The sequence below is a fragment of the Sciurus carolinensis genome, chromosome 5 (genome assembly GCF_902686445.1).
Source record: "Sciurus carolinensis chromosome 5, mSciCar1.2, whole genome shotgun sequence".
Lineage (NCBI taxonomy): Eukaryota > Metazoa > Chordata > Mammalia > Rodentia > Sciuridae > Sciurus > Sciurus carolinensis.
This window is the reverse complement of record NC_062217.1, coordinates 82,863,316-82,875,953: the sequence shown is the minus strand read 5'-3', so window position 1 is coordinate 82,875,953 and position 12,638 is coordinate 82,863,316. Positions and strand designations below refer to the sequence as shown.

At 38.2% G+C, this 12,638-nt stretch overlaps 1 protein-coding gene across 2 annotated transcripts in view; it reads right to left on the bottom strand.

Annotated features, from left to right (window-relative positions):
• Positions 1 to 4,637: 4,637 nt before the first annotated feature.
• The window catches only part of Mipep (mitochondrial intermediate peptidase), a 168,128-nt gene continuing 160,127 nt past the window's right edge, over positions 4,638 to 12,638 (bottom strand). Inside the window, exon 19 of one of the 2 annotated variants that reach the window (XM_047554262.1) lies at positions 4,638 to 5,455. In XM_047554262.1, the coding sequence (XP_047410218.1) occupies positions 5,358 to 5,455 (98 nt within the window). In that variant the 3' untranslated portion in view covers positions 4,638 to 5,357. The remainder of the gene's footprint in view (positions 5,456 to 12,638) is intronic. The other variant, XM_047554261.1, reaches the window with a different exon arrangement.

The window sequence follows — 12,638 nt, the reverse complement described above, 5'->3', positions numbered from 1 at the left end:
AAGACATGTTCCCTGGATTACAGATAAATAATGAACACATTAAGTGTAACAGGAAAGGGAAGTACCAAGTACAACGGTGAGGAAGGAGTCAGCCCTTTATAGGGTTTCTACTTGAGCAACTTGGAAGATGGTGATGCTATTGATCAAAAGAGGAACGTAGGAGTATTTGGGATGGAAGATGAGTTTGATTTTGGAAGTTGAATGTGATTTGTCTTTAAGACATACAGGTAATGAGGTAATGTAGACTGAAAAAGTTTCTGAAAAATGACATGCCACTTGGCAACCCATGGCATCCTGGAAAATAACATGCTTTGTTTTTTTTTGTTGTTTTTTTTTTGAGATGAGATCTTGTTTTGATGCCCAGGCTGGTCTCAGACTACTGGACACAAGTATCCCAAGCAGTTGGATCTATAGGCATGTACCACCACCTCCAGCTGTGTGCATTTTGGAAGGGAAAATGTATACAATGCTCTGTTCAGTACTTTGAGTCTCCCAAGGTCAAGTGCACTTTATGTTTATGCAGTTGACATATTTACATACCCTGGGCCTTTGGTTAGATACTTTTATGTTTCTGAATCCTCTGTTATTTTATATTACAACATGAGGACTTCTTGTAGGAAGTTAGAGCTTCACATTGCCAAGATAAAGTAACCACAGATATCATGAGTTCTCTTTTGAGTTAGTCTTCCAATTCATACCTGTCATTCATTTCCAAGTTTTGCTTAAGGCTAGTTCCTTCTAGGAAGTGTCCCCAACTGGCACCCATATACACTTTATACCACATGACTGCATGTACTTAAGAGTTGTTTTTGTTTATTGTTTTGTTTTGAGATGAATCTTCTTATGTTTCCCAGGTTGAGCTTAAACTCCTGGACTCAGGTGATCCCCTGCCTCAGCTTCCTGAGTAGCTGGGACAATAGGTATGCGTTAACACCCTGGGAGAGGGTGGCTTTTATATCATCTCCTCCAAGTGTCACTCTATTGGTGGTCACTTCACCCAAAGGATAGCCAGAGGATAAAATGGTTGCAGGATAATAAGCACAGTCCCCATGGACCTGCAATCAACTCAGACCAAGGGAGTGTTATGGTCTAATGCATCTGAATTTCAGCAAGGCACCTGAGTGAGTCCTTCATAATTTTTAATAGACTAAGTAGAGGATTCCACCTGGATGACAGTTCAAAAGATGCAGATGACACAGCATATCAACTTTAAAGGAGATCTCTAATGTCCAATCATGATTTTGTACCTGGCTCTCATTTCCTACACATTTCTTCTAAATCAAGTTTGAGTCATGATTTAGATAAAGATGTAGTTGACATATGTACCAATCCTATCTTGCCATCATTGTACCATCTAATTCCTAGTTCATTGGTAAATATTCCAGAAGGTTTCTGCCTCTCCTCTCTACCCTTTCACCTCTGCCCTTCTCTGATTCAAGCCCTTATCTCTAATAGGGAACATCATGTCATCTTTTACTTCACTTCTTTCATGGGCACTGATGCCTTAAGCAGGAAGATGGCACACTGCAGAAGCCAGGTGGCTGAGATGGGTCATGTGGCCCATCAATACTCCAGGGTCCTGCCTGGGTGTACACTTAGGAGCCTGAAGAAGCATGGGTATTTTGTATTTTCTTGATTCAATTATGGTAGGCCATATCCATCTAGAAATTTGTCCATTTCTTCTAGATTTTCCAATTTGTTGGCATATAATTTTTCAAAGTATTCCCGAATGAGCTTATGGATTTTGGTGGTATCTGTTATAATATACCCTTTTTTAATCTCTAATTTTATTTATTTGGAATTCTCTTTCTCTCATTTTGGTTAGTTTGGCTAAGGGGCTATGGGCTTGTCAATTTTGTTTGTCTTTCAAAGACTCAACTTTTTGTTTCTTTGATTATTTGTTTTGTTTTTCTGGTTTCTATTTCATTACTTCTGCTTTGATCTTTATTATTTTTTTCCTTCTACTGATCTGGGGATTGGTTTGTTCATTTTTCTAACAGCATGAGACACATCACTGTTATTTATTTGGGATCTCTCTCTCTCTTAAGGCACTCCTAGCTGTAAGTTTCCCTCTTAGTACTGCTCTTGCTGTGTCCCATTGGTTCTGGTATATTATGTTTCCAATTGATTCTAAGAATTTTTTTAGTTTCCCCCTGATTTTGTCAATGATCCACTGTTCATTCAAAAGTATATTGTTCAGGGCTGGAGTGTGGCTCCAGTGGTAGAGGACTTGCTTGGCATATGTGAGGCCCTGGGTTTGATCCTCAGCACCACAATAAATAAATAAATAAAATAAAAGATCCATTGACAACTAAAAAAATAAAAAATAAAAATAACAAAAAAAACCGAAAGTATATTGTTCAATCTACATGTGTTTGTATAATTCCTTAGTTTCTCTTGCTGTTGATGTCTAGTTTCATTCTGTCATGATTCAGTAAGCTGCAAGAAACTGCTTTGATTTTTTTTTATTTGTTAAGATTTGCTTTATGGACTAAAATATGATCTATTTTGGGAAAAGTTCCATGTGCTGATAAAAAGAATCTTTGTTCCACAGCTGTTGGATGGAATATTTTGTAGATGTCTTTCAGCAATTTTTAAAGCTGAGATGCTTCCTGTGCCTTCCTATTATCTGACAAGGTCACTTTACATCACTGTCTTTTCCACTCCAAACTTTTTTCTTTGTCCCTTGGTGCTTAATGGTGATAACTAGTTGTGTTTTGGGATGACCACAATTTTTGTTTCTTTGTAGGTAAGTCTGTTACTTTTAGTTGAATGCTTTTAGCAGTTATTCACCAGTCTTGTGCAAAGTGTCAATAGATACTCCAAAAAGGGGGTGGGTCCTATGGTCAGATACACTGGGGAAATATTGTGTCATGCATGCAATGCTGAATATGTTCATTAGTCTTAAGTTTGCCAATGTGTGCAGTGAGCTTCCAAGGCTTTGGTGCATTTCACAAATGTATTTAACAAGACCCTTCTGAGTTTATGGGACACTAAGTAACAGTTCTTGAGAAATGTTCAGCAATGCCCAATTTGGGATAAAAGGGTTAAATTTTATTTATATTTTACCTCTCAAAAAAAAAAAAACAGAATGTGTTGATCTTATTACTTTTTTTGGTCTGAAATTCAGAATTTTCCTTTCTAAAATATTATTCATAATACTCATCAAATTTCCCATTTTGTGCCCATTAAAATACAGTTCAGTTGCACTAAGGGTATTTACAGTGATGTGCAGCCTTCAAGGATTCCCCTTTTAAATTCTGCACTCGTTTTTTTCTTTCCTGCTCAAAAATTTTTCTTAAATTCATTGCATAGCATTTATCTATGGGATCACCTACATACTGCTAGTCGCTGATTTGGGAACACAGGAATACGCGAGAATTTGTTTCTGGTGATTGCTTTGGTTCTGACTTTCCCAGCTTCATTCTCAGTTCTGTGATTCAGACTGCGTCGTCACCATCATCCCTTTAACCTGCATTCTGTGTTTCTCAGGCTCGTCCTTGACAATTTTGCTCAGAATGCTTCCAATCACATTCTAAAGCATTATTGTGGTTTTTATTTCTCTGCATTTTTTTTCTTATTCTACTCATCTCATCTCCTTTTCAGCTTATCTTATTGTCTTTTTCCCTTAGCTTCTTTTCTATGGTTTTCAGTTTCAAAAACAGCATGTTTACTTTAATCTCAAGAATACAGAAAGGTTTTCTACAGTGTGCTTTAGCTTCTCTTAAAAATAATTTTCAAAGTTACCACTTCACACCTCCCGGGTGACTGAAGAAAGTTTCCTGAAGGCTCCACATAGATTTCCTTTTCTGTTTCCACTCAACTGAAAAAACATTTATAAAGATGCAGGGGTTTGACTCTGTCAGGACACCTGGAGTTGGTTAAAGCACCTTTTCAGATTTATCTGCAACTGACTGGCAGGTGGGGTTCTCCAAGTCCATTTCCCAGAACTGAGCTGGCATCTGCTTGTGCAAGTCTGCAAGGATAAGATCTTTCCCTCCCTAGCTTGATACTGAGAATAAATAGGGTGGGACACAGGTACAGCTCGATGCTTCCCGGGGCACTGGCACTGGGGCACTTCCTGTTGCCAACACCACCCCAATCCTTTTCCCGACTTTGCTCTGGGCGCTGAGCAGATGCCACGGCCAGGCCTGCCTTGCTCTCTGCTTGTACGTTTCCTGTGAGTTGCAGTTTCCAAGTGTTCCTGTTTAGAGAAACTCAGAGGGGGAGGAGCAGGAAGAGGGATAACCTACAGCACTGTGGCTGCCACAGAAGCCGTGTCCTGGTGGTATGCCAGTCGCTCTGCTGTTTGCTTGTTATAAATTTGGATTTGCACATGAGAATAGGAGGTGAGAAAGGAGGAAGGGTCAGGGCCTCTGGCATCAGGGGGATTAGGCATGGGCGGCTCACTGATGACATCTCTTCATCTGGTCTCATCTGTTTACGAGCTTGTAGACATTCCTTCACAGTCTATGAATAGGTTGAATGTGTGTCCTACTTTGGAAGATTTTGAATTTTTCTGCTTTATCATTGGTCATTTAGTGAGAAGCAGGAAGAAGCTGTTGGCAGATAGCATTTTAAACTGAAAAGCTATAATTAACTTCTTGACTTTAATGGTGGGAAAAACCCATTAAATGGTTTCTTTCCTGATATTAACAAGTATGCAATAACACAGTATGCAACAGAGGAAAGCAGCTGGGTTCTGGATAAAGACAGACATGGTTTAAATCCTGGATTCTCTGGGTACCTGGTGCTTGGCCTTGGCATGCACATTAATGGTACTTTCAAAATCAAGCCAGAAAAGTATGAGTTCAACACCTCTCAGTTCTGAGTCCATCTGTGTAGTCCCTGAGTCCCTGACTCAGAAAAGTCAATGCAAGTAATCACAAGTTCTTTAATATAATGGTCTTAAGAAATGGCAATTATTCTCCAAAAACTATGTGTGATCCGTCTGAAGACTGTTTGAACCTATGTCCTAAACTAAACTAATTATGCTTTTAACTAAGTCTCTAATATAACCAACTAAAAATCAACAAGAAGGGGAGATATTGAGGGGAAATGGTCACAATACAGAAATGACTGAACTTTAACATTTATCAACTCCATGTAGAAGTGCAGTTTTTACTAGTTTGCTGAGTAGATTACCATATGTTCTAAAATTTGCCAAAACAGGTGAAAAGCTAGTATAATTCAAACAAGTTATTTATTTAAAGTTCCATAAGTTTAAGGTTTGTTATTTAAAGTTTAAAGAGTTATTACATAAGCGAATACTGAAATCAGAAATGAGTTCTCACGGCAATAGTATTTATAAGAAAGTTAATATTGACAAGACTTTGAAAAGATCCAAGGTATTTCCATTATTCAGAATCCATGAGGAAAGTTTCAAAGTCCAGATCCAAGTCAGAAACAAGGGCGTCCACAAAGTCATCAATAGAAGGACACTTCTGAAGCATACCTGCAACCAGAGGAAAGATGAGTATCACATTACTGGCAGCCACCAGGAAGGACAAGTACACACATTCAAATCAAACACTCTGGCTTTTCATGATAAGAGTTTGGCTCTGTAACATGACTGTGAGGACATTTCATAAAGTCCTGGGCACTATGTGGGTCATGAAGCCATTTTTTATTTTAAAGCATTTTTATTCTTTAACCAGCACTTAGCACAGAGATTTAGTCCCAAATGCATTTCCCAAGAATTTCTGTTATTGATGTGTTGTTATCCACTTGGAATGATGTTAGAAGACTGAATTTTCTAGTTGTCTTGGACTGGGATGATTCAGAATTTAGTAAGTTTAATTACTTACTCAGTTTTATTACTGAGTTCCATACACTTCAAAACAAATCAAGTATAAATTTTACATCAGAATCAAGTTACTGGCTTTCCTCCGGTCCCTGTCTTACAGAACTCATACTTTGGAAATTACTAATTGTGTAATATAGAAGTCACTGAAAAGCTCTGATACTCAAATTTCCTCATCTGATATGCAAAGTTGCTATAAAGATAAATTAAGAAAGAACCAAAAGCAATAAGGCATTGTGTCTGGCATATATTAAGAATTAAATAAAAACCTCAATTTATCTCTAGTTTGCACTCCAAGGAAGCCAAAGGCAAAGATTCAAGAAACCAGTCTGTTGCTTCAATCTATATTCTTGGTTTAAGGGCTCAAGAGGCACTGTACTGACATTTAATTTAAGGGATAGATCCTATAAAACTACTTCCAATACCAAGACATTAAAAGATTGCCAGAATCTTCTATTGTTCTATTAATCATTTTTATTGGGGGGGCTACGGGGATTGAACTCAGGGGCACTTGACTGAGCCACATCCCCAGCCCTATTTTGTATTTTATTTAGATACAGGGTCTCACTGAGGTGCTTAGCACCTTGCTTTTACTGAGGCTGGCTTTGAACTGGCGATCCTCCTGCCTCAGCCTTCCGAGTTGCTGGGGATTATAGGCTGGCTGTTCCAATAATCTTTGAAGCAGTTCAGTGAATGGGAATTGAATATTTGCTAGGTATAAAGACTCAGGATGGGCCATGAGCACATAAATGAGTATGCATATCACCATACCAAGGTGTGAGGGGCACAATCACCAAGGCAAACTGTGGAAGAGGGTACTCCATGTGGGGAAGTTAACCTTGACCGCCCTCTCATACTTCAGATAGGAACTAAAATGTAATGGTTTTACATGTCAGTGTAAAGAATAAAATTATGATGTGTCTGGAAGAAATGTCACAGAATATCTTTGTGACTCTGAGGTAGGCAAAGTTTTCTTAGGACAAAGAAAGCAATAACCATAAAAAATTGATGTTAGATTTCATCAAAATTAAAAATATTTACTCTTGAAAAGAAAGCACTAAGCAAATGAAATCAGTAGGAGAAAATATCCATAAAACATGGACTGGTATCTCAATGTATAAAGAACTCCTTCAACTCATTCACTCCTCACTCTACCAACTGAGTTATCTCCCCAGTCCTAAAGGTTTTTTAAAAAAATTATAAATGGACAAGAGAGTTGGTTTTTCATAAAGTCAGACCATCACAAAAGAAAATATCCAAATAAATACAATAAGCACTGACGAGACACCCAACATCATTAGTCACTGGGAAACAAATTGCTAAGATCACAATGAGATAACACCACACACCCACCAGAATGGCTAAAAATAAAAAGACTAATCCTACCAAATGTTGACAAGGCCGTGGGCAGCCTGAGTTGTCATATGTTTGTGGTGGAAGGGTAAAATGGTACACTTTGGAAAAAGGTTCAGCAGTTTTTTGTAAAATTAAACAAACACCTACCCTGTAACCAAGAAACTTCACTCCTAAGAATTTACCCAAAGGGAAATGAAAACATGTGTCAACAGAGAAAAAAACTTATACAACCCCATGATGGAAATGACAAAAGACTTCTCAACAGGATATGGGTGACACTGCTGTGTTCATGTAATGGAGTATCACTAAGTGACAGAAGGAACAGGCTACTCAGACACGCAACACCACAGATGAATCTCAAAAACTGTACACAGAGTGGTAGACACTTTATGCAAAAGAGGACATACTGTTTGATGTCATTTATAGGAAATTCCAAAATGGGCCATACTAATCTATGGTGAAATAAAATCAGAATGGTGTTGTCTTTAGGAATGGAGACTGGAATAGGCTGAGAAGGGACATGAAGGAATTTTCTAATGTGATAATAATATCCTCTATCTGTACAGTGATTTAAATTATAAAGTTTTATATATGTGGGTCTAAATTTATTGACTGGAATATTTAAGATTTGTGCATCTTGTTGTCTAAAATTTTTACCTAAAAAAGTAAGCAAAAATTAAATGCTAGTTAGCTATATGTTCCAAAGTATCCAGTGGTAAAATGTAAATTTGCTACTTACTTTGGAATGCATTAAAGTATATGACAGATTGATGGGCAGATGGAAGGAGGAACAGATGTAAATATTTCAAAATGTTAATTATGAGTTTTTATTGTATAGAACCAAAATGGCAAGCATATGAGTGTGAGCATATTATTCATTCGACTTTGCCAAATATTTGAAAATTTTCAACATAAAATTTTGGTAAGAAGTAAGTTGTGGATGTTAACAGCATACAAAGGAGAGTCATTCGGAGAACGAAGAGAGACTGTTCCAATGGGGAGATTTAGAAGGTTTGTGGAGGAGATGACATCTGAGCAGAAATATAAAAGATGGGGAGGATTTAGACTGAAATTTGGGTCTTTTAGGGATGGGACAACATAAAATACAAAATGTCTTTTGGCTACAAAGTGGCCTGGTAGGGAAGGCTGAGGGTAGCAGAGACCCTGGCAGACCAATCTGAGGCTCTGAGTCAGAGTGGCCAATGAAACAAGAAGGGTAAATTCAACTGGGGCACAAAAAAAGCAGGACAGCAGAGAACAACTGCTTGCCAGATTTAAGGTGCAAGGGGATGCTCCATGTGGAGATGTCCAGGCTGCAGATGGCAGTGAAAATGCAGAGTTCTGAGGAGAGTCTGAGACTAAAGACATGGATGTGGTCGCTCCCACCAGGTGGTGTGTACAAGATGGGACACAGGCCAACATAAAAATGGCAGCTCCAAACCCATACTTGTAAGCCACAATCTAGGCCTAGTATAGCTGACAACACCAAGAATATTATATTTTCAACAGCAGAAAAAAATATTTTCATCCTCATTCAAGTTCAAATTTGAATGGTTCCATCTTAGGAGTTAAGCAGCAGTTACTAGAAGAGAACATCATTGCTATGGATTAATTTGTATTACTAAAGTTCAAAATGCAAGTTCCTTTTATACAGTAAAATAATTCCTAAGGATGAAAGTAGGTCTCTCCTTTTATCCAGCTAAGTGACTAATGAGAGGAATGCTAGGTCTTTGATGATCACTCAAATTGCACATTGTATACTGCTTTCTAGATGTAGGTTACATAAGTCGACTCAATCTGATTATAAATCAGGCTTTGCGCATTTCCTATGTGCCAGTTTCTTGATGCAGAGCCTATTTGTGGAGAAAATATTTAGACAGGGCTTTCAGTCAAATGTGCTAACCCATTACACCATTTTCTTCCTTTTAATATTTGAAACATGCTATAATTATATGACTGGTCATTTATAATTAAATGACTAGAACTGTCAGAAGGTAAAACCATTTACTCAGAGCCAACCTATTCGAGTAAGTATGACCCTCCTGTTTCTTTGAAGTGGTTCACTTCAGTTCAACCAAGTGCCAGCATAAATATGACCTTGCTTTCTCTTCGGCAGACAGACCTAACTAGCATGCTTCCTACTCCAATTTCCCATCTGAACCATTCCTGCACCTCAGAGAACAGAGACTGTGACAACAAGAGAAAAATACACTTGTGGTCTTTTCTCATAAAATATGGTGAGAGAGCCTTAATGGCTTGGTAATTTTATGTCAGTGTGATTGCTAAAGATGAAAGTTGCAAAAAGGAGGAGATCAGAACCTGAGGGGATCTAGAATAACAGTTAAGTACAAAAATCTCTGGGTACATGGTTGCGGCATTCTCACCGATTAGATTTACATGTTTTACAAGTGTCGACATGAATAAACACCACAGAGTCTTCAAAGAAAAATCCAATGTTTCAGGTAGTTCTGCAAATAAGAAAAACTGAAGCTGGTCTGTATCTATGTGTATACTCAAAAAAATTCTAAGAACACTTTGAATTTTTTTTTTTAAAGTTGAAGATAACGTCCCCTTTGTCTTCAAGGCTTAATTTTTAAAACGGTGATGATTATATTTGTACTTTCTGAGGACCTTCTGGGAATAGATTGGAGCTGTAACTCTGTGAGTGGGTAGAGGTGACAGAGATATTCAGGGGAAACAACCTAAATTGCAGGGGGAATGGATGAGTTTTGTCTAAAGGACTCACAAAAACAAGTAAAAACTTCACAGATGAAAAGAGAAATGGGTCAATGGCAATAGAAGAAAGGCAAAACTGCATCAGGACATATATTGCCCGTATTAGTTGTGAAAAGGAAAACAGTGAGTTGAGTTTCATCTAGTCATCCTACTCAGAGAGGTAGACAGTAAATAATTAGTAGTTGAAGAATGATGATTTATTTTTCTCTTCATTTTACCTGAGAGGCCCATGGGATAATAAAAGATGATACGAGCCAGAACATCTACGTTCTTACCACTCTGCTCATAGTGACGTGTTTCATAAGCTTCAAATATAGGATGACTATTCTAGGCCTGACTAAAGTAAATTATGATATCAAATGGATGTCAAGATTAACTCTTGAAGCAGTCAGGATTCCCAAGTGGCACTGAGTGCTACTCCCCCGAGCTCCGAATAGAGTGGAGAGAGATGCCACCCCAGGGGACTGACCTAGACAGCTGGTCTAGAAAGGGTCTGTCAGAGACTGCCATTGGCACCAACAGATGACAAGAGCTACTTATGAGTGCCAGGCCCTGTGCTAACGGTACTAACGCACTTTCTCCTTAAAGTGCACCTGTGAGGGACCCATCTCACAAACAAGAAAACAAAGCAGTCACACAAATCTCAGGGCTTTTTTCTTAACTTTATCAATTTGATCCCAGATTTCATGCTTTTTAGGCACAATGATATATTCCTCATGCACTCAAATTCTTTAAGATAATATACATTCAAAAACAGTCCATATTTAAATATCAGCATCCTTGTGTGGAGAAATACTGGAAAAAAAATTCTCCTTGCTTCTGCATGACACCCATGACCCTATGTAATCACCTTATTCAGGATCCCTTACTCCCTTGGAAACAGCCAAAATACCACTGGTTCTTGAGCAATTCTATTTGTTTTATAGAGTACACTTTGAACCGAAAAAACTGGGTTCTGCTGGGTGGGCAGCAGGCTGGTATTGATTTTGCCCAGCTGCACATGACGGGACACTCGTGAGACTAGGATGGGCACACACTTCATGACACATCAGAGCACAATGCTCTCAACGCTTGGTTGTGGCTGGGGTTCTTGTCTTGGCGTGATATCTGGGAGAAGAAGTGCCTAAGAGTTTTGTGCTTAAGGATGTTTTCTGGGTGGCTTCCAAGTAACTGTGGCAACTCCCTGCAAACAGAAGCCCTTACATGTTTAAGGGGCTCCTATCTATGCATATTTCCATGCTTCACCTAGAAAAATTTCTGTCAGCTCCAGTACGAATTCAATATACATACAAAGCTACAAGTGAACGCCCTATTATTTTGTAATATACAATACAAAATCCAACCAGACCTTCACTTAAAAATCAGCATAATCATGACCTGAACTCTTTAACTCCTTAAATGGCCTTTGGATGTACAACTAATATTATTGCTTACAAACATGATTGAGTCAAACTGGCTGGCAGTTTGAATTTGCCTCTAAACCAACCCTGCAAAGACACAATCTCTTTCTGGCTCCCTTAACTAAGTGCCTGGGCTGAAATGGTTTGAATATTGTTTAGTTCTGAAAATACAGGGAATTAGTGGGACAATTAAAATTATTTTAAGTCTTGAGAAATAAGTAAAAGAATTACATCTCCTTTTTGAATCTATTTTATACATTGCTTAATACCAATCAAGGATGCCCAATAAAATAAATATGTGATTGAGTTTGATAAAAGTTTAGTGGAAGATGAAGAAAGATCAATTAAGTAACTACAAATAGAACCTTTGTTAAGGGCTCGCTCATTCATTCATTCATTCTATCAGTATCTGAGTGCCTAATATGATTTTAAGGCTGGCAGGAAAAAAAAATCACACATTATTTATGAGGAAGATGTTATTCATTTTTTTTTTGTGTGGTACTAGAATTAAACCCAGGGCCTTGCACATGCTAGGCAAATGTTCTAATACTGAGCCACATTCTCAATTCCACAAAAGATGTTATAAAATATACAAGAATTACTGAGATTCTTATAGGAATTATGATCTAGTGGTTCTAACAGTAGAGACCAATCTCACTGGTAGTACCTGAGAACTAGTTAGAAATGCAAATTCTTGATCCCAGCCCAGATGAACTGAATCAGAACTTCAGGTGGCCCAGCAATGTGTGTTTTAACAAGTCCTCCCAGGGTTTCTAGAACATTCTCAAGGGTGAGAACTGCTGCTTAGAAGGACTGGAGGAAACCTATTAAATCTGAAAAGGAGAGGTAGATGTTCTCCTGACAACCAGAACTTGAAAAATATTGCACAAGACAGAAGTGATTTTCTATTTAACTAAACTAGAAAATATTTCTCAAGTGAAATAAAGAACAATTGCATCAATCAAAACTAGAATTTATGTGTGACACTGTTCAAAATTATGGTGGCCAAGCCCCAAGGGCACAGCTCAGTTAGCTGGAAAAGCACCTAAGTGGTCAAGTGGATTTGCACAAAAATAACCTAAAAATCTGTAGGGAGTAGAGGAAGCCCAGGAAGCCCTGGCAGAGCTGTGGAGTTGTGTGGGAGCTGTGACTCCGGACTTGCTAGTTTGCTTGAGAAACCTCCCAGATGGAGCACTCTTGGGAGGCCAGGGCAATGTTTTTATTAAAAAGATTAAAAAGCAAGCTATATTTTGGCTACCAGAAACAGCCTGGGGAATAGTGCTGTGTATTTATCAGTTTTGGGTTCTTTTATGAGGAAAGCTTAGAAACATCTCAGAAACTTC